Below are 27,070 nucleotides of genomic sequence, written 5' to 3'. Positions count from 1 at the left end.
ATCATTAAAAAGGTGAAAAGATAAGCCACAATGGGGAGAATTATATCTGCCCCTCAAGTAAGTGTCAAGCATCAAAATATATAAGTATATAGAAAATACATATGCATATTAAAATATATGCAAGTACATATAAAGATCACATATAAATCAGTAAGAAAATGGAAAAAAATAAAAGAGCAAAAGATGTAAGTGCAATACAGGGAGAAGAAAACATGAATTGTAAATAGCCCAGTGAGAATAGTTCAGCTTTATTAAAATTCAGGAAAATCTAAATTCAGATTATAATGAAATATTATTTTACACCCACTAAATTGTCAAATTTTTTTTATTTTTTTTTTAAATTTTTAAAAATTTATGATAGGCACACAGTGAGAGAGAGAGAGAGAGGCAGAGACATAGGCAGAGGGAGAAGCAGGCTCCATGCACCGGGAGCCCGATGTGGGACTCGATCCTGGGTCTCCAGGATCACGCTCTGGGCCAAAGGCAGCCGCCAAACCACTGCGCCACCCAGGGATCCCCAATTGTCAAATATTAAAAGCTCCAACAATATCCAGTGTCCTCGATGATGTGGAACAAAGGTAATACTTGATGGCAGTACACCGCTAGTAGATGATTCAGCTGATAACAGACCACTTGAAAACAATCAAAATCTTGTTTACAACAATCTTGTAAAGTTGAGCATAAATTCTAGCAATTCCATTTCTGGAATTGCACACTTCGATTTTAGGTACTGGAAGAACTCATATATGCACCAGGAGACATGTACAAAAATATTCATGGTAGTGTTATTGGTAATAACAAAAACTTTAAAATATTCTGAGTGAACAAGGGCTTGTTTGTCATGTGTTAGGAACGCCGAAAATGAGCAAATAGCATTAAGCAACAATGCAGATAAACCTTTAAAACATTGTAGAATCATACAAGCAATCATAGGAGGCTACATGTGTATTTTTACATAGGTCAAAAGCAAATAAAGCTAAGTAATACATTGTTTCAAGACATATGCATACACATAGGGGTGCCTGGGTGGCTCCTCCAGTTGAGAACTGGCTCTTGATTTTAGCTCAGGTCATGGGTCCTCAGGTCCTCAGGTCTCAGGGTCCTGGGATCCAGCCCCAAATCAGGCTCTGTGCTCAGTGAGGAGTCCGCTTGAGGACTCTCTCACTCTGTCCTTCCTCACCCCCCTAGTGCGGTCTCTCTCATTCTTTCTCTGTCTCTCTGTCTCTCAAATACATCTTAAAAAAAGAAAAAAGATATAGGGGCACCTGGGTGGTTCAGTCGGTTAAGTGCCTGCCTTCAGCTCAGGTCATGATCCCAGGGTCCTGGGATCGAGTCCCACATGGGGCTCCCTGCTCAGCATGGAGTCTGCTTCTCCCTCTCCCTCTGCCTCCTCCCACCACCACCCCCTTCATGCAGTGTCTCTGTATCTCTCTTCTTCTCAAATAAATAGATAAAATCTTTAAAAACAAAATAATTTTTAAAAGATATATACATACATGATAAAAAAAACAGTTTTAAATGCAAGAGAACAATCAGCATAATTATGGATTGGTGATGGGGAGGTGAGGATAATGCTTATGAAGACTACCCAAATAGCTTTAATGGTGTTGGTTATATTCTAGTTCTCAGGTTGGGTAGTATATTCATTGTTCATTTTATTCAATAAACACACAACATTACATACATATATATGCATTGTATGTATTATTTCACATGCATCATCAAAATTTCTGTAATAAAAATGTCTATTTAATAGAATGTTTTTAATCGATAGATTATTTCATTGGTGGAGGGTACATTTAGGTAGAGATATTTTATCAGCTGAAAATTGAAAATATTTATTATTCTGGAGAGAAAGAAGGCTGGGCCAGATTGACAGTTTGGGGAGTTATCACCATAAATATCCATGCAGACCTATGGACTTAATTTGTTATTTAAGGATGTGGAAATTCAAAAATTGGATAAATGAGAATGAATAAAATAGAATGGATGATATATCTTGGTGAAAACTAATGAAATCAGAGAACTTCACCAGAAAAGGAAACATTTTCCTAAGGGAGTAGCAAATGTCCTGGAACATATGAGTGCATCTTAGCAAGAAATGATGGTGGATGACAGGTGATGGGAGAGTGTTCCTGAAACCAGAAGCTTAGGGAAGGAGAAAAGTCTGAAGCTAGAATGAACTGTTTCAAGATGGCATTTGCGCTCTATGATGAACATTCAGGGAAAGTCAAATATGCATATTTAGCGACATCTTGTATGTTAAGGGTGGAAAAGGAATTAGGGCTTCTAAAAGCGTAGCTATCCTAAAACAAACAGAACAAAACAGCTGTCTTCATTTCAGAACTTTGCCCAAGTCCAGTAATTGATATAATGACAGAAAGTAGAAAGACAGAAAAATATTCATTGGGAGCACATTCCAGCAATCGGTGATCTGCTTTATTTCCCCATCCTCACTTCCCCGTGATGGAGGCGAGAAAATTCATTAATGTGGCCCAAGACCTACATTTAGACAAAGGAGGAGGAAACATTGAGAATGATCTCGTGTTTCTTTCATCTTCTGAAGCCCCCAGCTGTCCCAGGTGTCCCTTACTTGTTGAAATCATTCTTGCTTTCTAGGCTGAGATACTTGAGAGGTTTTGCAGGAAGAAGAAAAACAGTTGCTTAGTCATCTTCCACAGGGATGTATTTGCTGCAAGTGCCCTAGAGGCTCTTGCCAGCCACCACCGGGGAACAATTACTGTTTCTGTTGTTTTGAACCTTGCACCTCCATGACTGGCAGTGCTAGCCTAAGTGATATTTGGCTAATGTTAACGGGGATTGTATTTAGAAGCTAGCTAAACTAGTACTTCCAAAATATTTTGCTACATAACTGTGGAGGGTCGTTGGATTCGGCAGGAAAGCTTCCTGCTCCAGGCAAGGATTGTCTCCGACCTAGACACAAGAAATGATGGAAATAGGAGGTTTTCCTGTTGCTCTTTTCCATGTGAGGCTAATCCCAAAATTGTGATGACACGGTGATGAAGTAGAGGCCAGGAGGAAACAATGGAATCTATGGACTAAGTGCAGTAGAACCAGGAACGGATCTCAAGTTTTCAAATTTGCAGCAAACTGGAGAAGTGTTACGGGAGGTGAGGAATGTTTCGACTTACCTAACCAATCACGAATCCATCTCACATTTGCTTGAAACAGGGATGAAAAGAGAAATACTGTGAAAATTAACTCAACATTCTCATTTTTGAAAGAAGATCGCTGAGCCCTGAGAAACACAGCTCAGCTCTCATTCACAGTGATAATAACCATTTATTAATGCTAGTCATGACCCTGAGTATTTTACATATACTCTTTCATATACTTCTCACACAGACAACTGTGGTAGAGACCGTTAGTGTTCCCATTGTACAGATGGAAAAAACAGACATGAAGAAGAGTTAAACAAGTTACACCATGTCACATAGTCCGTTGGCAATAGAACCAGGACTTCTTAACACCCAGGGGCCTGCTTTCTTACCCGCTCTGCCTCTGGCATCGTCTCTACAACAAGCCATAACCTAGAATGGATGAGGACAATGCCGAGGAATGTATTTGAAAGCAGACAGCCTCTGACTCTGCATGCACATGCATCTGTTTTAATCTGTTTCTGGTCCCCAGTCTCCTTTCCCAAAGTTCTAATATTCCATATTAATTCTTATCATTACAAACTGTGGATGACAGCCTTGGTTATTACTGTAATTTGAGTTTGGAGAGAAAGCAATTAAGAGTATCAGGTAGTTGGCAAGAGTAACGCACAATCTGGGAGTTTTTTTCGAGATGATGTTGCTGAGAAGAAAGTAACCAGATGGTTGGGGGAAGAAAGACCAGGAAAGACAGGACGATCTGGGAAAAATCCCGAGTTTACTTTGTATTGTGTTGCTTTCACACAGAGGAAAACAAAATATGATTTGGAATAGTGATAGGAGAATGATGAGCATGATTCAAGGAGAATATTGGTTCTTTCCGTAGTGGAGTAAGAGCTAAATTATCCTTGACTCTAAGTGGTTTGATGAATGAAGGACTCCTGGGACAGGAGCCTGGGGATCTGGATTCGAGAGAGTTTTGACATTTATGAGCTGTTATCTTTGACAAGTTACTTATTTACTCATTCAACAAGTATCTGTGGGGCATCAGCTATGTGCCAGCGTCGTTCTAATGCTGTAGGTGCCGTGGCAAAAAAATAACAGAATGGTCACATCCCTTATGGAAGTTGTCAGGGGTCAGCAGATGTTTTCTGTAAGGGGATAGACAGAAAATATTTTAGGCTTGACAGGCTGCATGGTCTCTATAGCAAATGTTCAACTCTGCAAATGTGGTACAAAAGGGTCCACAGAGAACACAGAAAGAAATGGATGTGGCTGTGTTCCAGTGACATTTTATTTACAAAGATAGGTGGCAGACCAAATTTGGCTAGCAGGCTGTAGTTAGCCAAGCCCTGATCTAGAGGAAGAAACAAACATTAACCAAATAATTAAGCATATGGTAACATTTGTGCAAAGGCCTTGCGACACAGAGGACATAGACAGCATATTTATACTCATAGAAACCAATAGCCCTATTGTTACGTGAGTGAAGGGATTACCATGTGAGTGAGACTGGAAAGGGAGAGAGGGACAGACTAGCAGGGTCTTATGGGACACTTAGGATTTTAGTCTTTGCCATACTAATGATTGGCAGCCGTTGGATTATTTTAAGCTGGATGGCGATGTGATCAGATTCGAGTTCGAGTTTTAGAAGATCACGCACCGCAGTGTGAAGATTGAATTGAACAAAATCTTGTCATCTGAAAAGTAAGGATAGATATACTTGCCCTGTACATCAAGAGTTCATTGTGGTGAACAAATCACACCAGATGCATAAAAGTGTGTTATAAAATATAAATGATGTAGATAGAGAGTTACCTAGAGATATTTTATAGGAAGCAATGTCAGCAGAAGGTCATGTTCTTTTGAATTTACTCTGGGAACAAGGCAGTCTGAACACATGAAAGAAATCGTTTTGTTTATGTTAACAGGCTTCCTTCACCAGGGCAACTGCTCCTTAGGGTGCTCACGAAAGGTGAGGGACTTCCCTCACTTGCTCATTCCAGCTCTCTCCTCTACCCCTCTTCTAAGCACCTGGAGCCCAGGCCTGGCTCCAAACCCACGAACATTGGCCAAGTGTAAAAGGTTCTCAAGAATGAGATGGATCCTGGGGCATCTTCCCCTGAGAAGCAGGATAAAGAGAATTTAGTGGGTAAGTTCCTCATTTCTGCCCTAAGTTTGTTTTATGTACATGAAGGGAAGTGAGCATTGTGGCATTTGTGAGAGTTACAAAGTAGCCACAGGGCGGTGGGGACCTAATACATACTGGGGTTGGCTTCAATTCAGTTAGAGCCCAGGATTTAGATTCATTGCTTTTTGTGGCTTTATTTGCTTCTTGAACAGCAGTCTATATATAGCTTGCTCTTTTCTTCAGTGTTAGATAGAATTTGTATTTATTTTTACCTTCTTTTTTTTTTTTGCATTACATAGCAAAGACATGTGGAATAGGCTGAAATGTATCCATTTTCAAATATCATCTGATGATGCTATGATTAAAAAGGAAAATTGATTTGAGCTGCATCATGTTTGATTCATGGAGAAAAGCTGAAGAAAATAAGTACTAACTTCTACCTTTAATGGCATGTCTGTATTATTGAAGCATTTTTGCTTGTATTGTATTTTTAAATCCTATAATAATTCTGAGGTCGATTCTCATACAAACTCATATTATGAAGGAGAAAACTGACTCTTGGAGAGTTTAAAAACTTGCTGAAGTTCCAGAAAGTGATAATGATGATGATGATGATGATGATGATGATGATGAAAGATATATGTATATATGTATGGGTGGGGAAGGATGTTTTAACCCATACTCTCTATACTTTATAGACATAGGTGGGTGGTTCAGCAGTTGAGTGTCTGTCTTTGCCTCAGGGTGTGATCCCGGGGTCCTGAGATTGAGTCCTACATTAGCCTTCCTGCGGGGAGCCTGCTTCTCCCTCTTCCTATGTCTCTGCCTCTGTCTCTCTATCTCATGAATAAACAACAAAAAACAACAACAACAAAACCTTAAAAAAAAAGTCATAGACATAGAGAACACACTTGGCTATCAGTATGTAAAAGAAAAAGTATACATTTATAGATATTTACCTAAATTGATATGTGGGAAGCAGCAAATTATCCCTTAGAAGTCTAAGTGTGAGGTCTCTCAAAGTATCTCCCATTATCTTTTTAAACAAGAAGTTTCATGAGACGTTTTAGCTGCCATTTAACAAGTGAAGATATCAGCTGGGTAAATGGCCTGACTGGAGCTTTATCAGTGAGATAACCATCCATGGGGTTATTTGGTTTTGAGTTTTTAATATAATGAAAAAAACCTGCACTACCACAGTACAATCAGAAATGGAACTTATATGTTACAACTTCTGATTTCATGTGGTTTTGGCAGTTTATGAGAGATAAGGATCAGTCATCCTCTACAGATCTGTGGGATGAGTTTGCCCTTGCCCTCCTCCATCTTGGATACATTAACAGGACAACATTATTTAGTGCTTCAAGCTGTGCAGGAATTTCCACTTACAAATGCTGAGGGAATTAGATGAATACCTGAGTCTTTGGGCACCTAGGTGGCTCCGTGGGTTAAGCGTCTGCCTTCAGTTTGGGTCATGATCCTGGGGTCCTATGAGCAAGTCCCACATCTCATCTCAGATTCCTGGCTCAGTACGGAGCCTGCTTCTCCCTCTCTCTTTGCCCCTCCCCCGGCTTGTGCTCTGCTCTCTCTTTCACTCATTCTCTCTGCAACTAAATAAATAAAATCTTTGAATAACTGAGTCCTTGTTATCAACTCCAGCAGGAGCCTTCTACGATACTGTGCCACTAGCCTTTTGTATAAGCTTTCAGAAACCACTAGTGTGCCTCTCTTCTCAACCCCAAATTCAGCGACATCACAAGGTCAGATCTATAGAGTGCTATAAATTAGGGCTACCCCCCTCCCCATCCCACAGTTGTTAAACACATGAATTATTTACTCATGTAAGTGAGTAGGACACCACCACTCATTAGTCTTTGACTTCTCTTGCACTCCTTTTTTCCTCTCTTTTTTCTTTAAGAGTTAAAGTGAAGTTAATTGGAATCTTAATCATCCAAATCTAAGGATTTCCTCTCAATGTTAATATGCAAAAAAAAAAAAAAAATCTTCCCAGGGAGTTTTTAAAACACAGATTTTTGTTCTCATCCCTGGGAGGCCTAGTACTCTAGTTCTGGGATGAACTCAAGATTTTGCATCCAAGTAAGTTGCAAGCTGATGCCACGGCCAGGCTGAGAACACACTTTAGGCAGCACAATGTTGTTTTTTTTTTTTTTGGTGATCCTGTGTTGTCCTTGAAAAATGTCCCTTGATGCAAGCTGTGTACACATTTCAGAGAAACAGGCAGGAGGGAAGATGAATTTCAAGTGAGGAAAAGACAGTATTTACCAGGAGGGTTTAACTTAGATTTTATGTTTGACACTAAAATCCTTGATCCTCTGGAGAAAGAACCAGGAAGTTGCTGAGACTGTACTTTACTGACTGTACCCCCACAGGATTGGAAGTCAATAGAAAGAGGAAAGAACTTTTAACACTACATCCCCAGGCCCAGGGAAGCTGATTGTTCTCATTCCACACACTTTTTATTTTTCCCCTGGGAAGTCTGCAGTCTTCCCTGCTCTGGAAACACAAAGGACTTTTTTCTTTTTTTACTAGGTGTGATTAATTTTTTCTGTTAAAATTCCTGTTTAATATTATAAAGGTACCAAAATTAAGAAAACCTAGAACAGAATTGTTAGGGAGGAAAAATTTCCTGTTACCCTTCAAAGCTTCTTCTGGCTGGCCTCAGAATAAATTGACATGAAATTGATCAACAGGCGATAAATTTAGTTTTGCTCAAAGGGGAACTCCACATACATAAGAGACTCAAAGACAGAAAGGTAAAATGAGGTATATATGCCATCCTGAGCTGAGGAATGAGCTAGGGACCTAAGGTTCAAAGGGCAAAAGGGCAATTCACAGATCAATAAGATCAGGTGTTTGGTACTTAGAAGTTTGCTCTGCCATACAGATGGGTCACTTAGATAAAATTCATCTTGGTAAGAACTCTTATTCTGAGAACAACCTTCGATTTAAGTTCTTCTAAGTAGATAAGGGAGGAGCAAAAATCTCACTTGAGCTTACTGGTTCTTGATCTCAGCTGCAAAGAGTCACTTGCCAATGTGACTACACTTTGAGGACACTTGTTCTGACCCTTTCAGGATAAATCAATCATACTTCTACCACTCAGAATTAACCATTGTTAATATTTTGGTCAATTTCTTCCAGTATTTTTTTTTCTATGCATGTATTTTGTGCTAATTGGGACTGTATTGTCCATAGAATTTTTCATCCTCCTGCTTTTTTCTTTTAATATCATACCATGGTAATTTCTGGGTTTTCATATAGCAAAATATGTATTTGTGATGTGATATTGTGTAGATATGTCATGATTTGCTTAATTATCTCTCTATTGTACTTTCGGAGTGTTTTTTATTTACCACTGTCACAAGTAACACTATCATGAGACTGGACATAAATCTTAATTAAGGACAAGTGTTTGTTGTTGCCATTGGTAATGCTGCTATTTCATACAGAAAAGGGAGTTGAAGAAGGACAAGAATGATTCAAGCATGGGGAAGAAAAATCTTTACCCTTTTAGCTTCTTTGGCTGGTCTATTAATTAAATGGCCATGAGGAAAATTAACAAGAGAAAAATAAATTTAATTTTGTATGTACGTGAACCTCGACAGACACGAGAGGCTCTAAGATAGTCAAGCAATTGAGGATCATGTGCTATCCTGAGCTAAGAAGAAGGGGATAGTGGTCTGGGACTTCAAGAGGGAGGAAGATGAAAAGAACAAATGTTTGGTAAATAAATGTTTGTCATACCAGGCAGAAACAGTGGGACGCACAGAAATTTAAACAAACAGTTCCTGCCAATCTTCCTCTAGCTTGCCATACTCTTTGTGGTTATCTCTGGTGATAGCTCTCTTCCTCGACCAGGCCCTGTATCTAAATTCTTAGAGGCAGTTAAGAGGGAAGTAAGAAGCTCTTCTCAAGTCTTTTGGGCCTTGTATATCTTCAGTTCAGAATAATTCTCATGCCAGAGTGGGACATTTTGGGGAGGCTGGTTCTGGACTCTTTCACAAGGAAAACATTCTTTCTTATTTTCTTCTCCTAATGGTACAGGGGTACAGCAAAGCAGTAGCATGAAGGAGAAAATGTGAGGACATATGGTTCTCAGTTTAATTGACTCTCTTGAGAGCAAACAGAATCTCTCCTGCTAGATCATTATTTCCAGACAAGAAACTTCCAACAGATAAATAACTGTGTGACATTGCTGAGGATCATTCTTGACAGTTCAGTGCATTTTATGTGCCATTCATGTCATTAATTCAATGAATGAGTTTAGAATCTACTGTGTAACAGGAGATGGAGACATAAAAATAAAATGCCTGCTCTCCAAGCACTACAGACGTACAGGGAAGACATTTAAGTTAGCTGAAACTTCCAACATACTACGGAAAGCCATGATAGAGAGTGTATTAGAAACTCAGAAGAGGAGCACCCAAAGGTAGGGATGAAAGAGAAGAATCACCCTGGAAAAAAAGGTGACATGTGAACTGAGCAGTGTGGCTAGGTGAGGGAGAGGAGAGGAGAATGTGGGATATGAGCGCGGGACCGGGGGATACAAAGGCTCATGCAAAGGCACAAAGATGTGTGAGAACAGGGTGCTTTTTTACTGTAGGGGGTGTTTATGTGCTGTGAGCACATGTGGCTGAGGCAGCTAGACCCAGAAGTGAGAGACCAAAGCTCTGCCTCCTGAAAAACTGAATTACACACCTGCTAAGAGCCTGTGTGTTGAGCCTTGTCTCCTAAGGCACACTAGGGAGTTGCTGCTGCATTTGACTGATGGGATGAAGACTTATTGCAATTCCTCTTGAGGAAGCTGCAGGGCAAGGTGCATCTGCAGGGAGGTTGTGAAGTGGAACTTTAGTTGGGTGGGTGGGTTTAAATTCTTAAGCTGAAGGGGGGCATAAGGTATTAATAAATAGCATTTCCTTTTTTGAACATTTTAACACTCTATTTCAAAATATATCTTCAATATTTATTTAAAAGATCAAATGGTAAAAAGGAACTCTGTATACATGTGTCATAAAGTTCATGTAACTCTCAAGCACAGATCATCCTTCTGTAGTAGAGATGTAATTATGATATTTGAGAGAACTCACGATTATGAAATTCTGTAGTCATAGGAATAGCAATGGTAAGATCATCATCTAGTTTTGATTTAGTAGTTTTACATTAAAGATTTGGTCTGTCTCTCTCTTTCTCTGTCTTTAAGGTTCTAGAAGTTACCTGAAAGCACTTACAGTGAGGGGCTACATTGCTTTAAGGAACTAGGCACACTGAAGGGTAGGGCTTTATTCCCCTTGAAAATGTAGTTCTTGCCCATACAGAGGAGTCATCATTTGGAAGGACCAGAATATCCACAATGGATATTTAGAATATCTGGTAAAAAAAAAATAAAAAATAAAAAATAAAAAAATAAATAAATATAAATAAATAAAAAATACTATGTAAGTGGTCAAAATAAAAATTGCACTGCAGTTGAAGACTTCAGTCAAGACTATTGCAATAGAGGAGGGAGGCCAGAACTCAATGTGAACCAACAGTCCTGAAACAAAGGGGTAGAGTGTGTTTAAAGCCAGGAGTGAGCGCCTGGAGAAATACTGGAGGGCCTTAGGCGGTGGTCAGAGGCCCTCTGTGTTTACTAATACTGTTCTCGTATCTTTCTGACAGGTAGAATGCATATGTATGACTTGGAGCAAGGTGTCCACTCAAGCCAGGCTCCCCCATCCCACAAAAACTGGGAGGCCCACCTTCTTTGATGATTACATTTCCAGAAAATGGCTCCCAGGCCCTTGACAAAATGATCCTGGCAAGAGGCTTTTAAAAAATGTTTACATCTTGAAGGGGCAGAGGAAGAACTTACAATAAGCGTTTTGAAGAAAATGGTCTAAGAAAAGGAAGAGCAGGGGCTGAGAATCTGGAAGACTCTGTTTAATGTTTAGTCAGCCTGAAGGAAATGTTAGGACTGTCTTGACCAAAATACACGTCTAGGACAATCCTAAGCAACGCGTTGATTGGTTAGAGGGCCTCCTGATACGGCTCATATCCTTTACGTGTGATTCACTTAATCCTCACAACTAGTTATTATTAACAGAAGAGGAAACTAAGATGTAAGCAGGGTATGTGGCCAGTGGGATGTTCATCTAGCTTTCAAGTGAAGGCCTCAGTTAGAATGTACAGTGAACGACTCCGGGCCACCACCTCTTACCTTGCTGGGTGCTTTTTCCGTCTGCCCACAGGTTTGCTTTGCTGAAGGTTTTCCATTCTCTCTGAGAATGCAGAGCAAGCAGTGAGTTTTCCATCCTCAGTACTAGCTTGATCTTATATCCTCTCATCTTTATTTGAATTATTTATTGAAGTATGAGATACATACAAATACGTGCCCAAGTCTTAAGTGTTTATCTTGAAAGACAGACAGATAGTGGCTGGACCACATATAAAATTAGGGCTCTGCTGGGGAGTTTGGGCAGCCTGCCCCTCAAAACAATCCCTTTATCTACAATAACCAACCCAGGAAGCCAGCCTGCTATAAGTCAGTCTTGCAAGAGGCCAGATTGCTTTCTGTAGTGACAATTCCAGAAGGTTACACAATAACTTTTATAACTATCGGTACCCAAAGGCCAGGCCTTGATGAATAACTGACAGCTTCTCTATTTTCTGTCCTGCTTCCAACTTGATACCACCTGAATAAAGCCAAATAAGCACCCCTAACCAATCTCACAGGATGCCCTGCGTCCAGTTAGCTCCCCTACCGTCTTCCCAGTCAGGCACACCTGAAACCTTCCCCTTTCTCCACCATAAAGCTCTCCCACTGCTCTGCCTGCTTTTGCGTCTCTGCCAAAACATAAGTGACCGAGGCCGACTCTTCTGCCGTAGGACAAGCTCTGAATAAAGAGCCTTTGTTTTTCTCACTGGGTCGGTCAATACATGTAAGTCTATGTAATCACCACCCTGATCAAGATAAGGAAGATATACAGCACCCACAAGGCTTCCTCATCCCTTCCCAGAGAGTACCCAACCACCAACAACCCCCCAAACTAGAGACCGCTACTACTCTGATTCCAAACACAATAGATTATTTTTTCTTGTTCTTGAATGAAATGGTACAAAATAAGGGAGGTCACACAGTATGTATTCTTATACAAGGAATCAAAAAGTATGCACTCTTGAGTCTGGCTTATTTTGTTCAGTATTTTGTTTGAGATTCATCCACGTTTTGCCTATGGCAGTAGGTAGCCTTTTTCCTTCCTGGGTAGTACTCCTTTGGCTGAATGTACCATAGCTTTATTTATTCATTTTACTATTGATGGATGTGGGGGGCTCTTCATTTCTTGAATTTTATGAATAAGGTTGCAATGACCATTCTTGAATGCATTTTCATTGTAATCACCACTCATTTCTCTCAGGTATTACTTAGAAGTGGAATACTGAGTCACAGAGCAAGTCTGTGCGTAGCTTTAGCAGATACTTTGAACTAGTTTCTCAAGATGATTGCATCTTGAGTTCCCATATATGGAGGGCTCAGAGAGCTCCACAACCTTGCTAAAATGTGATACTGCGTTTCTTTAATGCCTGCCATTTTGGAAGCTGTGAGTTATGATCTCACTGTAGTAATGCACATTCTGCTTTGGTGCTTTGAATTGATGTCAGAATACGTCAATAGCTATTTCTGCTTAGAGAAGAAATAGCTATTTTATTGTAATACAGATCTGTGGGCAAGGATTATACGCAGTGTTGATCTAATATTTAAATACTGCTGACCAAGCCAAGACAAGAAATAAGCAGCACCTCACCTCGCCTGTTTTATTTACTGAGATTCATTTCCACCACTAGTGTCATATAAGTGCTAGTGATTTGGAATAACCTGCCCTACCTCCTGGCCCCAGGCACATTACCAGTCTTGCTTTAAGGGTTCACCCCTAGTCCTACAGGTTTTTAAGTTTTTTCCAGGGGGATCCCTGGGTGGCGCAGCGGTTTGGAGCCTGCCTTCGGCCCAGGGCGCGATCCTGGAGACCCCGGATCGAATCCCACGTCGGGCTCCCAGTGCATGGAGCCTGCTTCTCCCTCTGCCTGTGTCTCTGCCTCTCTCTCTCTCTCTCTCTCTCTCTCTCTCTCTCTCTCTGTGTGTGTGTGTGTGTGTGACTATCATTAAAAAAAAAATTAAGTTTTTTCCAGTGCTGGGAACAAAGTCCCAGAGGCATGCCCTTACACGTGAAGCTCGCCTCACTGTCTGCGTCTCTCAAGGCAGACAGGAACGTCTGTCAGCTTGTGAAGCTCATGGGTCCCACGTCACTTAGAGATCAAGATGCTGATGACAGCACTAACCAGGACGTTTTCTGGCTGCGGAGGGAAGGGTTGCTCTTGGTTACCGCAGGGTCCTCTTCTCCGGGGTCGCCGTGGGGGGCCCAGGTGCTGTGCATTGCAGCTCCGCGCTTCTCTTTCCAGGTCGGAGGGGATGCTGTTGACTAAGCTTTCCGCTGCCCTTTGTCGCAGCCACGGACTGGGGGGGGGGGGGGGACCCTCTCTTACTCTGCCAGTGCTCCATTTCCTGGAAGGCCACACAGCAGGGCTCTGACCCTATTGTTACCCCTGCCACTACTGTCCCTGTCCTGCTAGACGTGAGCCCTTGTCGGGAGGTTCCCCCTGCCCCTCGTGCGCCCCTGGCACAGCGCCCGGACAGGGGGTCAGCCCGAGGTCAGCCCGAGGTCAGCCCGGGGATGGAGGCGGCCTGGGAAGGCCGTTCTCCGCGGGGCCGAGCCTCGGCCGGTGGCCGTGAGGCAGGTGGACGTCCGTGGGCCTGGGGGAGCGGGACGGGGCTGGTGCCCGGGCTCAAGTGCTGATGCCCGCGGTGCGCGGGGCCCTGTCCCTCGGTCACGCCCTCCGCCTCCGCCTCCGGGGGCCCGGGGCGCAGCCGCGCGGGGGGGGCTCCGAGGAGGCTTCGGGGACCCGCGTCTCTCCCCAGGCGGGGGGGGGGGGGGCGGGGGGCAGGTGCTGGGGCGGCCGGCGGCAGCTGACGGGCTCCCTGCTGCTTCCCCCCTCCCTCTGCCCCCCCACCCCCCCACCCCGCCCTGTTGTGCTCTCTGGCACTCTTTCTCTCTCTCTCAAATAAATAAATAAAATATTAAAAAAATAAAGACAAAGCAGAAGTGTTAGTGTGGTGCCATAACTCACCAAATCTACAAATCTAAGCCATGTTTTCTAATGATGGACGCACGAATGTAAATACTTAGGAATGGGTCTATCATGAAATGTACCAAGTTGGTAACTATGGGACCTGTCTAGATAAGTGGACTGAGGAGAGGATGGTCAAAGGGATTTCAGCTTTATCTGTATTGCTTTTGATTATTACATGTTTCAACAATGAGAATGTTTATATACAGCCTACGTCATTACTAGTAAGCACTAATGAACACGAATGCAACAAAGATTCTATTAGAATGCACAACGTGTCTTTTTATCCTGGATAAGGATAGCCCCATCCACCTCACTATGGTCCAAGGCTTTGGAAGGTGGTCTTTTAAAAATACAAATTTTGGGTATGCAGGCAACTCCTTATTCCTATTGAGTATATCTTTATGTGTATTTAGAGCCTATTAAAGGACATTTGCACAAGAAGTTTTTAATACTTAATATATATCTAAAACTTAGATCCTTTTCATCTATCAGGATGTAATAACTGAGAAAGTACCTGATGAGTACTGGTGCCAGGCATGGGGAAGTAGGCCCAGTGTCACACTATGCAATTGATGAGAGTGTGGACTGGTACAAAATCATTGAAGGGCACTTACCATCTAACAACACTGTAAAAACTAATCTCTTGGACCAAACACTTTCACTGCCAGCCATTTGTCCTACATGATTGTATAAAAACACATATTAGGGGATCCCTGGGTGGCTCAGCGGTTTGGCGCCTGCCTTTGGCCCAGGGCGCAATCCTGGAGTCCTGGGATCAAGTCTCGCATCGGGCTCCCTATGAGGAGCCTGCTTCTCCCACTGCCTATGTCTCTGCCTCTCTCTCTGTGTTTCTCATGAATAAAAAAAATAAAATCTTTTTTTTTTAATTTTTTGTTTTATTTATTTATGATAGGCACACAGTGAGAGAGAGAGAGACAGAGACACAGGCAGAGGGAGAAGCAGGCTCCATACACCGGGAGCCCGACGTGGGATTCGATCCGGGGTCTCCAGGATCGCGCCCTGGGCCAAAGGCAGGCGCCAAACCGCTGCGCCACCCAGGGATCCCCAAAAAAAATAAAATCTTAAAAAAAAATAAGAGGAGAATAAGAAGGAATGAGGATTAAAAAGAAGTTGGGATAGTGAATTGAAGGATAAAATAAGAATAAAAAGGTCAGCCTGATTTGTGTGTTCTATAAACTAGAGTTGTAAGACTTGAAGGGATTAAAGCTATAAAGTTTCAGTTATTGGAATATGATTTGAACTTAGCATTGCAGAGCACTATTCTTGAAGCCAAAATACCCCTGTTATCATAATGTGTGATTAGCAAAAAGACATCTGATGTAATGAGCCAATGTAACAAAATTCCTCTAGAAGTCAGAAATGTCAAATATCAGTATCTGACACATCCCTGTAATATCTGTAAAATGGGAATAAAGGTAGTACTAGGCATGTACTAATGTAGATGTTAATGTATGGACCAAGTGCCATGGAAAAATAACTTCATTTAGTCCTCATCAAATCCTTCAAGGTAGTTGACCTCTATCCCCATCCTACAGATGAGAAAGTGGGGGCTCAGAAACATTGAGTGGCTTATCTAAGGCACGGCACTTGTAGATAAGAGAGCTCTCATAGAAACTCATACCTACGGGCTCTTCAGAATGTTTTTCCTGTCATCCTGCCTCCCTTTGGGGATAATTGTACCTACCTCTGTGCTTCAGAGATTGTCTTGAATTTCAACATGGAGAATTCCGGGCACCCAGGAATATGTCTTTTAAAATGGTACCCTAGTGATTCTGATGGAGGAAGTCTATGAATTATATACTGGGTAACAGTGTTTTATGTGTTTTGAGGATAATAAACCATGTCAGTCCTACTAAATATAATGGTAATTGTTATTATTGATTGCTATGAGATTTTCTTGGAAAGGACAGGTCAATTTCAACCTAAAACTCTGAATCAATAGTGTGTGTGTGTGTGTGTGTGTGTGTGTGTGTTTATTGCATTTACAGGTGTGCATGAATTTCAAGCTCCTTGTCAGCGCTTCCAGGCATGGCCAGCCCTCTTGTGTAGTACCTACTCATGTGGCTGAATGACTTTTCTAAGAGCCATGTAAGGAGAGGATGGCCAAAGGGATCACAGGCTTGCTTTCTCTTCATTTCTTAGGCATCAGCAGTAAACGGCTTGGCGTGTGTGGCTGGATCCTGTTTTCCCTTTCTTTGTTGCTGATGATCATTACTTTCCCCTTCTCCATATGGATGTGCTTAAAGGTAACACCCTGGGAAATAAACTGGGCTCTTTCTATGAGCTGATGAACCATTAGGACTAAATTCTCTGCCTTAATCTCTTAGATCATTAAGGAGTATGAACGTGCTGTTGTATTCCGACTGGGACGCATCCAGGCTGACAAAGCCAGAGGGCCAGGTAGGACACCCCTGACAAGGATCATGGGCACCTAATACCTATAACTGTTATCACCAAAATTTTCCCCAGCAGCCTCTCTTGATAAGCAAAGAAAAATCACAGGAAGCTGGAGCCCTTGTCTGTTTGTAAAATGGGAAGATGTTGCTTGGCTATGCGAGTTCACAGGAGTGACCACTAGACCACTAGTTTGAGAGGTTGGAAATCTGACCTTGTTTCCTAACATTCCCTCTGAGATATTCAGTGAACAGGAGCAAAGACTTGTTCTGTTACATTGGCCGAACTTCACTTGTTATCAAGAGCCCTAAAAGAAAGATAGAGGAATGAAGGGAGGGAGTAAATGGTCCAGTAGATGATTAAGTTACTCAAGGAGACTATTCCAGGAGCTGGTTTTTGATTCTCACTCTTTGAAAAGAGCTAATGGAAAAAGTAAAAAGGAACTTCTTCTCCTGGCAAGCAGAGTAATAGAAAGCTGGAAGCCATTGTACAATTCCTTTGATCACATGTTGTGTTTCTTTCCATCCTTTCTCTATCTTAGAATGAAAACTGTTCCAAATTCTTCATGTTACAAGAAGATGGGATTTGGTGGAAGTGGGGAGGGGGTGGACATGGGAAAGTGTTAGGTACTAAAACTCTAGAAGTTAGGTATTGATTTAATTCTCATAACTTCTCTTGGTATGTATGTAGTGGAACTATATCAAATTGCTAATATTTGTTTTTGATTCTCAAGCATGACAATTTCACATGATAAATTCTAATGTTTTGAAAGGAGAGGCCATAAAGTACATTTAAAGAGTACTGTTATTTGCAGTACTTCTCTAGTAACATTTGTTTTCTGCCTCCTATTATGACTATAAGCTCTCGGGGGGTGGGGCAAGAACTATCTATTCACTGCTATACTGTATGTGCTCTGTACTTGGCCATGCACTATGGTAGGCACTCAGATATCTGTTGCATAAAAAAAAAAAGAGAAATTTCAAAAGCAGAAGCTTGTCTTAACAAGCTTGGTCATTTCAAGTAGTATAATCCTACTTGTCTAATTTCATGAACAATGTATGGAAGAGAGGGCAAGAATGACTTTTTATGGTTGTTCTTATGAGTTTGTCCAAATATAATTCATTCAACTGAGGTATAACAGGCCAAGGTTTACCCCCTCCAGGTCATGTTGCATCTGGTGGGGCCAAGCTTATAAGTAAAGTAAAACTTCATTTGAAAGAAGTAGACTAGCTATAACTTGGAAGTCTCTAGAGAAAAGTGTATCTCTTTTAAATGAATCTTCCCAGAAGATTTCACCACTAAATGTCCCAGGATAATTACTCTCGTCATACATGTCTCTGGGGCAAATGAGTCCCCTCAGAAAGCGATAAAAGCTAGAGGGAAACAAGCCAAATTGCCAATTGTTTTCCATTAAACCTCTCCACTTTTGTAAATTGTAAATTATTCCTTAATAATGGAAAGTATTAATAATAAGTGTTACCACTTCTTGAGCACTTAATATATACCTGGCACTGTGTTTAGTATTTTATTTCATTATCGTATTGAATCATGCATAATCCTCACTACCATCTTCTAGAGATTCAGTAACTGAAGCTCAGGAAAGTTGTATGTGTTCCCAGGTCACAAGCTAGTAAGTGCGAGGGCTAAGACTTAACTGTAGTTTTAGGAGTCATGACCCCAACCAGTGACCTGGCACCAAAAAAGGAGGTAAATTAGGCCACAAGCCTCACTGCAAGTCTCAGGAGAGTTCAGAGACCAATGGAAAGAAAGCTCCTTAGCAGTGTTTTCTGTTGATGCTACCAGCCATTTGCATGGTACACAACCTACAAACTTGTTTCTCCCTTGAAAACAAAAACAACAGCACGAAATCTTTCTGGTGAACAAAAATGGATTGGTGTCTCCATCTTGCTGACATGCCTTGTGGTTCTAATCTTTGTAACTCTTGCTGTAGAGAACAATCACCAAGCTCATGTTAAGGATTCATGGGATCCTCAGTTGAATTTCTGTATCCCCACCCTTCCCCTACCCAGCCCCAAACCCAAATACTTCACAACTCAAAGAGAACTGAAAGTGTTTATAATTGGGGGATGCCATTATCTTTGAACTAGAACATAGCTCTGGAGAAATAGCAAATTCTGAAAAACATTGGTTTTAGGGACTTGGAAATATATTTTTTTAAGATTTTATTTATTTATTCATGAGAGACACTGAGAGAGAGAGGCAGAGACATAGGCAGAGGGAAAACAGGCTCTCCTCAGGAAGCCCGATGCGGGACTGGATTCCCAAACTCCAGGATCACGCCCTGAGCTGAAGGCAGAGGCTCTACCGCTGAGCCACCCAGGGGTCCCAGGACTTTGAAATCTTAAAGAGGTTTTAATTCTATTTCTTCAGTATTATTGAAGATGAATGAGAAAGCTGACAGTCAATGATATTTAAGATAAAATATCTATTACTTAAATCTTTTTTTGTACAGATATTTTTAATAAGGACACCAATTTCCAAAATATCCTTTTAAATTCATGTCAAGGGATGGCTGGGTGGCTCAGCAGTTGAGCATCTGCCTTTGGCTCAGGGAGTGGTCCTGGGGTCCTGGGATCGAGTCCCACATCAGGCTCCCTGCATGGAGCCTGCTTCTCTCTCTGCCTGTGTCTCTGCCTCTCTCTCTGTGTCTCTCATGAATAAGTAAATAAAAAATATTTAAAAAAATTAATTAATTAATGTCAAATTCAACTCTTGGGTAGAAGAAGGTTGAGTGTTTTAAAAGTAAAATCTAAAAATTAAATGTCAAGGATCTTTAGCTTTTTACCACAAGATTTTAATTTCTAGGGAATCACTTTTTTTTAGTCACTGACTGGAAGGAGGAGCTAATTTTCCCTAAAGTTAGAGGAGTACATATTGAAGATTGTCTGAGAAGCATTTATAGTCTCATGAAAATAATGTGTCATATAGTTAGGAGATAATTTGTTGTAGTTAGTTTCGATAGGATAAACTTTTAAGCTATCTTTTGTTTTTTATAGGTTTGATCCTGGTCCTGCCCTGCATAGATGTGTTTGTCAAAGTTGATCTCCGAACTGTTACTTGCAACATTCCTCCACAAGAGGTAATGCTGGGTAGAAGTAAAACCTGTATCAGGCACCTGGGTCACTCAGTGGCTGAGCATCTGCCTTTGGCTCAAATTTCAAATAATTCTTTTCAGCCTACTTCTCCCTCTGCCTGTGTCTCTGCCTCTCTCTGTGTGTCTCTCATGAATAAATAAATAAAATCTAAACAAATTTAAAACAAAACAAAACAAAACCTGTATCTTCCCCATTACATGGACAGTTGAAGTTTTACAACATATTTTCAAACTGTAAGGGACCTGCTTGAGGAACCAGAGGTGGACTTTGCTTTTCCAATTGAGAATAAAGCCGATGGCAAGGGCTGGACTGCTAAAAGATTTGCAATGACTTGGAGGGGCAAATCCCAGGAAAGAGAGAGAAAAAAAGATGCAGTTGGCAGAGAAACTGGGATGGAGAGCAGTAGATGAGAGGCTTGGAAGAGTCATATAAAGGAACTGAATTTAATTTAATTTAATTTGGTGGAGGGCAGGATCTGGTTAGGATATTATCCTCACTCTCACCTATCCAGAAGGTTTTTTAGTAAAATCTTTAGCATTCACTTTTTTTGTGAGTGATTGGATGCAGCACAGCTGGTGGGTGTGGGGAAAGAGCACAGAGCCCATCTGCATTTGGATTTCAAATAATTCTTTTCAGTTCATAAAGTGCTGTAAATAAATATCCAAGGCCAGTAGCAAGGCAATAGGGAAGAGAAACAGAATTACTAAGAACCAAAACGATCCAGGAAAAGGAAAGAAAATGTGAGTAGGGCCTACAGTGCAGGAGGGCAGAAATGATAGAGGATTATGAGTCAATGTTAATTTTCTTTTCTCTGGTCCAGGAAACCCAGTCAAGACTCAGCAGTTTTAGTGACCGATCATGGTTCTTTTCTGGCTCCATAGTCCATAATTCTATATGGGAGAAGAGAGTTCTAGGTTCTGCTACTTTGGGTCTGCCAGAGGACTCTCAATGGCTGCAAAGCACCTTGTCACATTATTCAGAATATTAACACAGAGCCTCTATAAAAGCAAATAGAGGGGCTCCTGGGTGGCTCAGTCGGTTAAGCATCTGCCTTCAGCTCAGGTCATAATCTCGGGGTCCTGAGATCAAGCCCCACATCAAGTCCTACATTGGGATCCCTACTCGGTAGGGAGTCTGCTTCTCCCTCTCCTCTCTCTCTCTCTCTTTTATTTATAAATAAATAAAATTCAAAATAAAAAATGTTTAAAAAGCAAATAGATTTGTGCTTATTCTCACCATGTGCTTATTCTCACCATGGCAAATCATCACCAACAGAGATGATATTATACTCTAGCCAGGGCAGATTTTTGGTAATGTTGGCATCATGCTCTCCTCCTGCAGAGAGGGCTCTTAGGCTGCCTGACACTTTGTCATTTGCTGTGAAAGTCATAATAAACATGTGATTTTCCCTATCCTTGCCCTCTAGATCCTCACCAGAGACTCCGTGACTACTCAGGTGGATGGAGTCGTCTATTACAGAATCTACAGTGCTGTCTCAGCAGTGGCTAATGTCAACGATGTCCACCAAGCCACATTTCTGCTGGCTCAGACTACTCTGAGAAACGTCTTAGGGACACAGACCTTATCCCAAATTTTAGCTGGCCGAGAAGAGATTGCCCATAGCATCCAGGTAAAGATGCTGAGAATGAATAGCCTGTATCTTTGGTTCATTTACTTTAATTATCAGACTATCAAATATCAGTAATTCAAAGAACCCCTCTCATGTGCATGCATGTGCATTCACACATGCAACACACACACACACACACACACAGCTGCTGTAAACACTGACCTTCAGTTTGTGGTTTTATTCCTTTACAATCACAAGGTGTAGATTTAAATATCTGAGCAGGAGGAGGAGAGCTGTAGGAATTGTACACCTTATCCATTTTCTTTGGAAACTTGGAAAATACAAGTTAGCATTGTACACATTAGGCTTTCCTGAAGAGGTTAGCATCCTTTTTAGTTGAAGTTGCTCCAGAAGGGCCACCACTTCTCAAACACTCCATGTCTTTCTGCACTTTAGTGGAATATTAGAGCAGGATTCAATTGAGACAGCAGAGGCCTGTGATCCTTGGAAAATCTGACATGGCAATACCTATATCAGTAATTATGTTGATAGTAATCATTATTCTAATATTGATGAGAATGTTGCAGGAATCCATCTCACCCCTTGCACGCTCTAGTTTATAGACAATTACATTTCTGTGTGGTCCGAAATCAATTATACTTTGATTCTGAACCTCCCTTCTGTAAGTTAGGAGGGAAATTCAGCTTTCGTCCTTGGCATCTCTTCCAGGACCTATGGTGGCACACAGACCCCAAAGTTTTATGAAATATTGTCAGTTCTGTATAACTCTGCAAATCAATTGTAAGAGCCCCATGAGTTTGACAACTCAGATGTTTCCCCAGTTACAGTCCAGTCACTGGGTTCTTGGGAGGTCTCACCATGTCCCACAATTCTGCAGAAATCATGGAAAGGCAAGAGATGGCTTGCCACTTGGTAGCAGAGATCTCTGCCGCTGCCCTCTGAGGGAACTACCCATCTGGTCTCACTATTTCTCAAGGCGTGCATTTTCATCCCTCCCTCTGCAGGATAACCAACGTGACATCATCAGTGGTCTTAAGTTTTTACAAAGGACAAATATGTTTGATTTTAGGCTGCTTGTGCTAAATATATATATATATATATATATATATATATATATATATATACCTGGCTACCTGGGGAGTAAAACTAGCCCACAGCAGAGGTTAAACAGAGCAAGGCACATAATATCTCAAAAAATACCCAATAACATTTACTGAACAATTGTGAGTCATTGGTAGATCTCTTACATGTATTATCTCCAAATTTCATAAAAATCCTGAAAGGAAACCTTTTATAGATGAGAACACTAAGCATCAGAGAGGTTAAGTGGCCCAGTGACTCACAGCTACAAATGGCAGGGCCAGGACAATATCCAGGAGTGTCTGAGAAGCCCATGTGTTGCTGCTTACTTGATGTCATTGACAAGAAAACGTGGGGTATTTGCTCAACTCTAGATGGATGGCACATACTTCATTAGGAGTAGTTGGGGTGGGGGGTCCTGGTACGTCCTGAAAGATCTGTCAGTTTAAGCTTCTGAATCCTTCTTGGGAGTCACTTCAATTCCTGGGAGTGATCAATAAGAACTCCTTTTTCTTTCCCAAATTGTCTCACTCCAAATGCTGCAAATACTAAAGGAGACAAAGCAGAGGAATTTATCTTGCGAATATAAAGCATGTCAGAAATTTACATCATCTGTGTTCTGATCGATGTCCTTTCTTTTGCTTTGGAAACAGACCTTACTCGATGATGCCACAGAGCTGTGGGGCATCCGGGTGGCCCGAGTGGAAATTAAAGATGTTCGGATTCCCGTGCAGTTACAGAGGTCCATGGCGGCTGAGGCTGAGGCCACCCGGGAAGCCAGGGCCAGGGTAAGGGCCACTCCGTCTACACTGGAAGGCAAAATGCCCAGCTTTGGAGCAGATAAAGATGGACGTTGAATGACAGATCAGGCCTTCTCAATTATTTTGATAAGAAAAGGGTTTCTTTTTCATACTTTTTACTGAGAATTTCCTCCTGAATTAAAAGGTAATAGGCAGCTTAATACATCTTGAGGATTTTTTATTTAAAGATTGTATTTATTTATTTTAGAGAGGGAGAAAGAGTAAGTGTGAGCTGGAGTGGGAGGCAGAGGGGCTTTGGGAGAGGAATAAGCAGACTCTGTGCTGAGTGCAGAGCCTGATGTGGGGATCAATCTCATGACCCAAGATCATGACCTGAGCTGAAATCGAGTCGAATGCTTAAACTGACTGAGCCACCCAGGCGCCCCTATCTTGAGGAGATTTGGCAACAGGTCTTGGGTCAAGGGGTGCTCAGTAAATGCTTAGTGACTTAGCAAGGTGGGTCCCAGGTCTGGCTGCATTTCAGTCCCCTAGACAGAACTGACGACAGCAAACAGTAATTCTCAGGCCTCACCTCAGACTCAGTAAAGCAGTCTCTTGTGGCTTAGGATTCTACATTTTTATAAAGCTAGTAATTATGACTTTTTTTATTATTATTGAGGTACAGGTGACATACAATGCTAGATTGAGTTCAGGTGTACAACATACTGATCTGACAATCCTATATATTACTCAGTGCTCACCCCAATGGGTGTAGTCACCATCTGCTATAGCCAACCTCGTGCCTGTCTTTTGAACATTGCTGTTAAGCGTGGTAAGTTGTGTGCTGAACTGAAAGGGAGTGGTGATGGTGATGATGAAACACAATCCAGGTTAGAATTACAAGACGTGAGCATACCCTGGCCTCGAATGTTCTTGTGTCTGTTGGACCTGCAGCCTTCATGTCGGATGGATTTTCTGGAGTATCAGAAACCAGATAAGATGAGAGGCCTTTTGTATACTTCCTCAAGAACTAATGAGTTTTTCTCTACCCTCATCCCTCCCCCATCTCTGGTTTATCTGGGAAGCTCCAGGAGCTTCTCACCAGTGGACTTGGTGGGTGGTTTGGCACAGAGGTAGTGAGTACCCACTCCTGAGGCAACCGAATCAGCCTTGGGCAGGAGAGAACTAGAAGGGAAGCCAGCACTTAAGAGAGCCTTCCAGTGGGTGTTGTCAGACTGGTACTTACTGCTCCTGGTTAATCAAGAGCAGAGAGACTTGAAACAGTTCTTACATTGTAAGAGTGAGGCTCAACTGGCAGCAGAATGCAAGAAAAACATCTCCTAGGGTTTTACTCTAGAGTAAAAACAAGAGAGAGAAGCCAGGTGGAGGCCTTGGATTTCAGACTTCCCTGAAGGCTAATGCGGGGTTGGGGGCTCCAGAGAGATCTCTGAACAGAATTAAGGTGACCTCCCAGTCTACCAGGCTGGGTTAAAGGCGGTGCTTGTATTTGGTTTGCAAAGGAAATCTAGGGACTCATAATTTGTCAAATATCTCCCCGCTTCCTGCAACCTCCTCAGATTCTCCTACACCATTAGAATGTGAAACTGTCCCCCTTGCCAAAGAAGTAACTGGATGAAACCCGTGTGGCAGAGTGGGGTCTGGCAGAGAGGCATCAGGATGCCGCTGCCAGAAAGGGAAAGCCCTTGTTATAGTCGTCAACTTTTATGTCTGAGCTCTTTTTAAAAATTTTTATATTTTTAAAGATTTTATTTATTTATTCATGAGAGACACAGAGAGAGGCAGAGACCCAGGCAGAGGGAGAAGCAGGCTCCATGCAGGGAGCCCGACATTCGGGCTCAATCCTGGGTCTCCAGGATCACACCCTGAGCCCAAGGCAGATGCTCAGCCACTGAGCCACCCCGGGGCCCCTATGTCTGAGCTCTTTTATTTCTGCCCCTTTTAGGTCCTTGCAGCGGAAGGAGAGATGAACGCCTCCAAATCTCTGAAGGCAGCCTCCGTGGTGCTGGCCGAGTCCCCCATAGCCCTGCAGTTGCGTTACCTGCAGACTTTGACCACCGTGGCCACCGAGAAGAATTCCACCATCGTGTTCCCTCTGCCCATGAATATCCTGGAGGGCATTGGTGGCATCAGCTACGATAACCATGAGAAGGTTCCCAAAAGAGCCTGAGGTCCTCCTGCTGTCGCCAGCCATTGCTTTGGGAGTCCCTTCTAATTCTCAGGAGAAGCCAGCAGCTAGAAGTGCTGAGAATCCCAACATCACAGAAGCAGAGGGACTCGCTGCTGGAATAGCATTAGCAGGGAAACGCCATAGAGGCTATTAAAAAAAAAAAAAGAGGGCTGTGTACTACTTTTATTATTCAAGAGCATTAAACTACTTTGCATTATCCTTATTAGTCATTAGATAGCAGGCATTCCTGATTAGAGCAGGCACTTTCTTGCAGTGGGAAAAAAATCTTTGGGTGACCGTGACTAAGATTTCAGCATTATTTTGGATTGGTTTTAAGAAGCCCTCTAGATAATTTATAAAGTAACAGAGGCCTCCTATTTCTATTAGATACTTACTTTTTATAATGCCCAAGTGACTACTTGCTAAATCTCCAGTAATTACAACACCCCCCCACACACAATGTTTGAAAGTCTGATTGATTTTGGAGTGAAAGACCCAAGCGGCATTGAGGTTTCCAGCTGCAAACTCATAGCTAACCCAGGGCAGACTGCACCCAGCTCTCTTGCTGCCTGACACCCTGCCTGGAGCGGTGGCCTGTGCTCAGCCTCTGGGCACCTTTGTCAGCTGGAGGGAGAGGGCACAGTACTTACAAGTGAGGATGTTTATAATGGGTGCTGTTGGTTGGAATCACTGGAGAACATCATCCCGTGGACTTCATGTTTTCACCCATTACCAGTCCTAAGAGCTACCAGTTGTCAAGAATTGTTTGCAAACTCTATTCTCCCCCTCGCAAAACCCTCCAAACTGTTGAAAATAAAGGAGCCATAGAATAGAATACAGATGTGATGCATTTTAAAAATTGCTTTATCAGAGTTTGTTTTTTTTTTTTCCTACCATGGTACAGTTTTCTTTTGAGTTCCATTTTGAGAGACAGGCTAAGATTTTTTGTTACCATTTATTGCATGTCTGCTATGTGTTAACACTGGGCTCAGCCCTTTATGGATGCCAAGGGGTATCTTTATTTTGCAGATGAGAAAGTGATGTCAAGAGGTTGAATAACTTGCCCAAGATCCTGCAGCTAGTTTTGGGTTAGGATTTAAAACTAGGTCTGACTCCAAAGTCCTTGCTCTTAAACATCATCCAGGTTTCCTTGGGGGAGGTGGGAGGAGGGCAGGGATGGGGCTCTTCCCATTCCCTTTTGTATTTCAGGTTCTGGAAGCGTAGGTGTCCACTACGGTTTTGCCCTGTCTTCAGGAGCGTGAAGGCATGCACGCACATGTTCACACACACCCCCACCTATCTCACGCTCCTTTTCACACTGCCTGCATACTTTCTAGATAACCCCAGCCTTACATTCCCCCCCCCCAACGCCCTCATCTCTCCCCTCCCCTCCCCTATGTGTTCCCCTCACACACATCCTGTCAACTTACGGATATTTGCTACATGTAAATGTAAAATAGGGATCGCATTCTACCTTTGGTTTTGTAACTGCTTTTTTCATGGAGCCGTA

The 27,070-nt window shown here is 42.1% G+C and overlaps 1 protein-coding gene across 1 annotated transcript; it reads left to right on the top strand.

Moving 5' to 3' along the window:
• The first annotated feature begins 16,550 nt into the window (after positions 1-16,550).
• Positions 16,551-25,633, top strand: STOML3 (stomatin like 3). The gene is made up of 6 exons (XM_055317237.1): positions 16,551-16,697; positions 16,779-16,851; positions 19,863-19,945; positions 21,388-21,591; positions 23,286-23,420; positions 25,336-25,633. The coding sequence occupies exons 1-6, from the start codon at positions 16,551-16,553 to the stop codon at positions 25,558-25,560; spliced, it is 867 nt and encodes a 288-aa protein (XP_055173212.1). The 3' UTR covers positions 25,561-25,633.
• Positions 25,634-27,070: the final 1,437 nt, after the last annotated feature.

Source organism: Nyctereutes procyonoides, unplaced genomic scaffold, assembly GCF_905146905.1.
Source record: "Nyctereutes procyonoides isolate TBG_1078 unplaced genomic scaffold, NYPRO_anot_genome, whole genome shotgun sequence".
Taxonomy (NCBI): domain Eukaryota; kingdom Metazoa; phylum Chordata; class Mammalia; order Carnivora; family Canidae; genus Nyctereutes; species Nyctereutes procyonoides.
The sequence above is the reverse complement of the archived record's forward strand: the minus strand, read 5'-3'. Positions and strand labels throughout refer to the sequence as shown.

Bases quoted from the DNA above. Each gene is read 5' to 3' on its own strand.
- STOML3 (XM_055317237.1), top strand. From the start codon at position 16,551: ATGGCCAAAGGGATCACAGGCTTGCTTTCTCTTCATTTCTTAGGCATC. The intron at 16,698-16,778 runs GTAACACCCTGG...TTAATCTCTTAG, and splicing joins CCATATGGATGTGCTTAAAG to ATCATTAAGGAGTATGAACG. The intron at 21,592-23,285 runs GTAAAGATGCTG...CTTTGGAAACAG, and splicing joins AGATTGCCCATAGCATCCAG to ACCTTACTCGATGATGCCAC.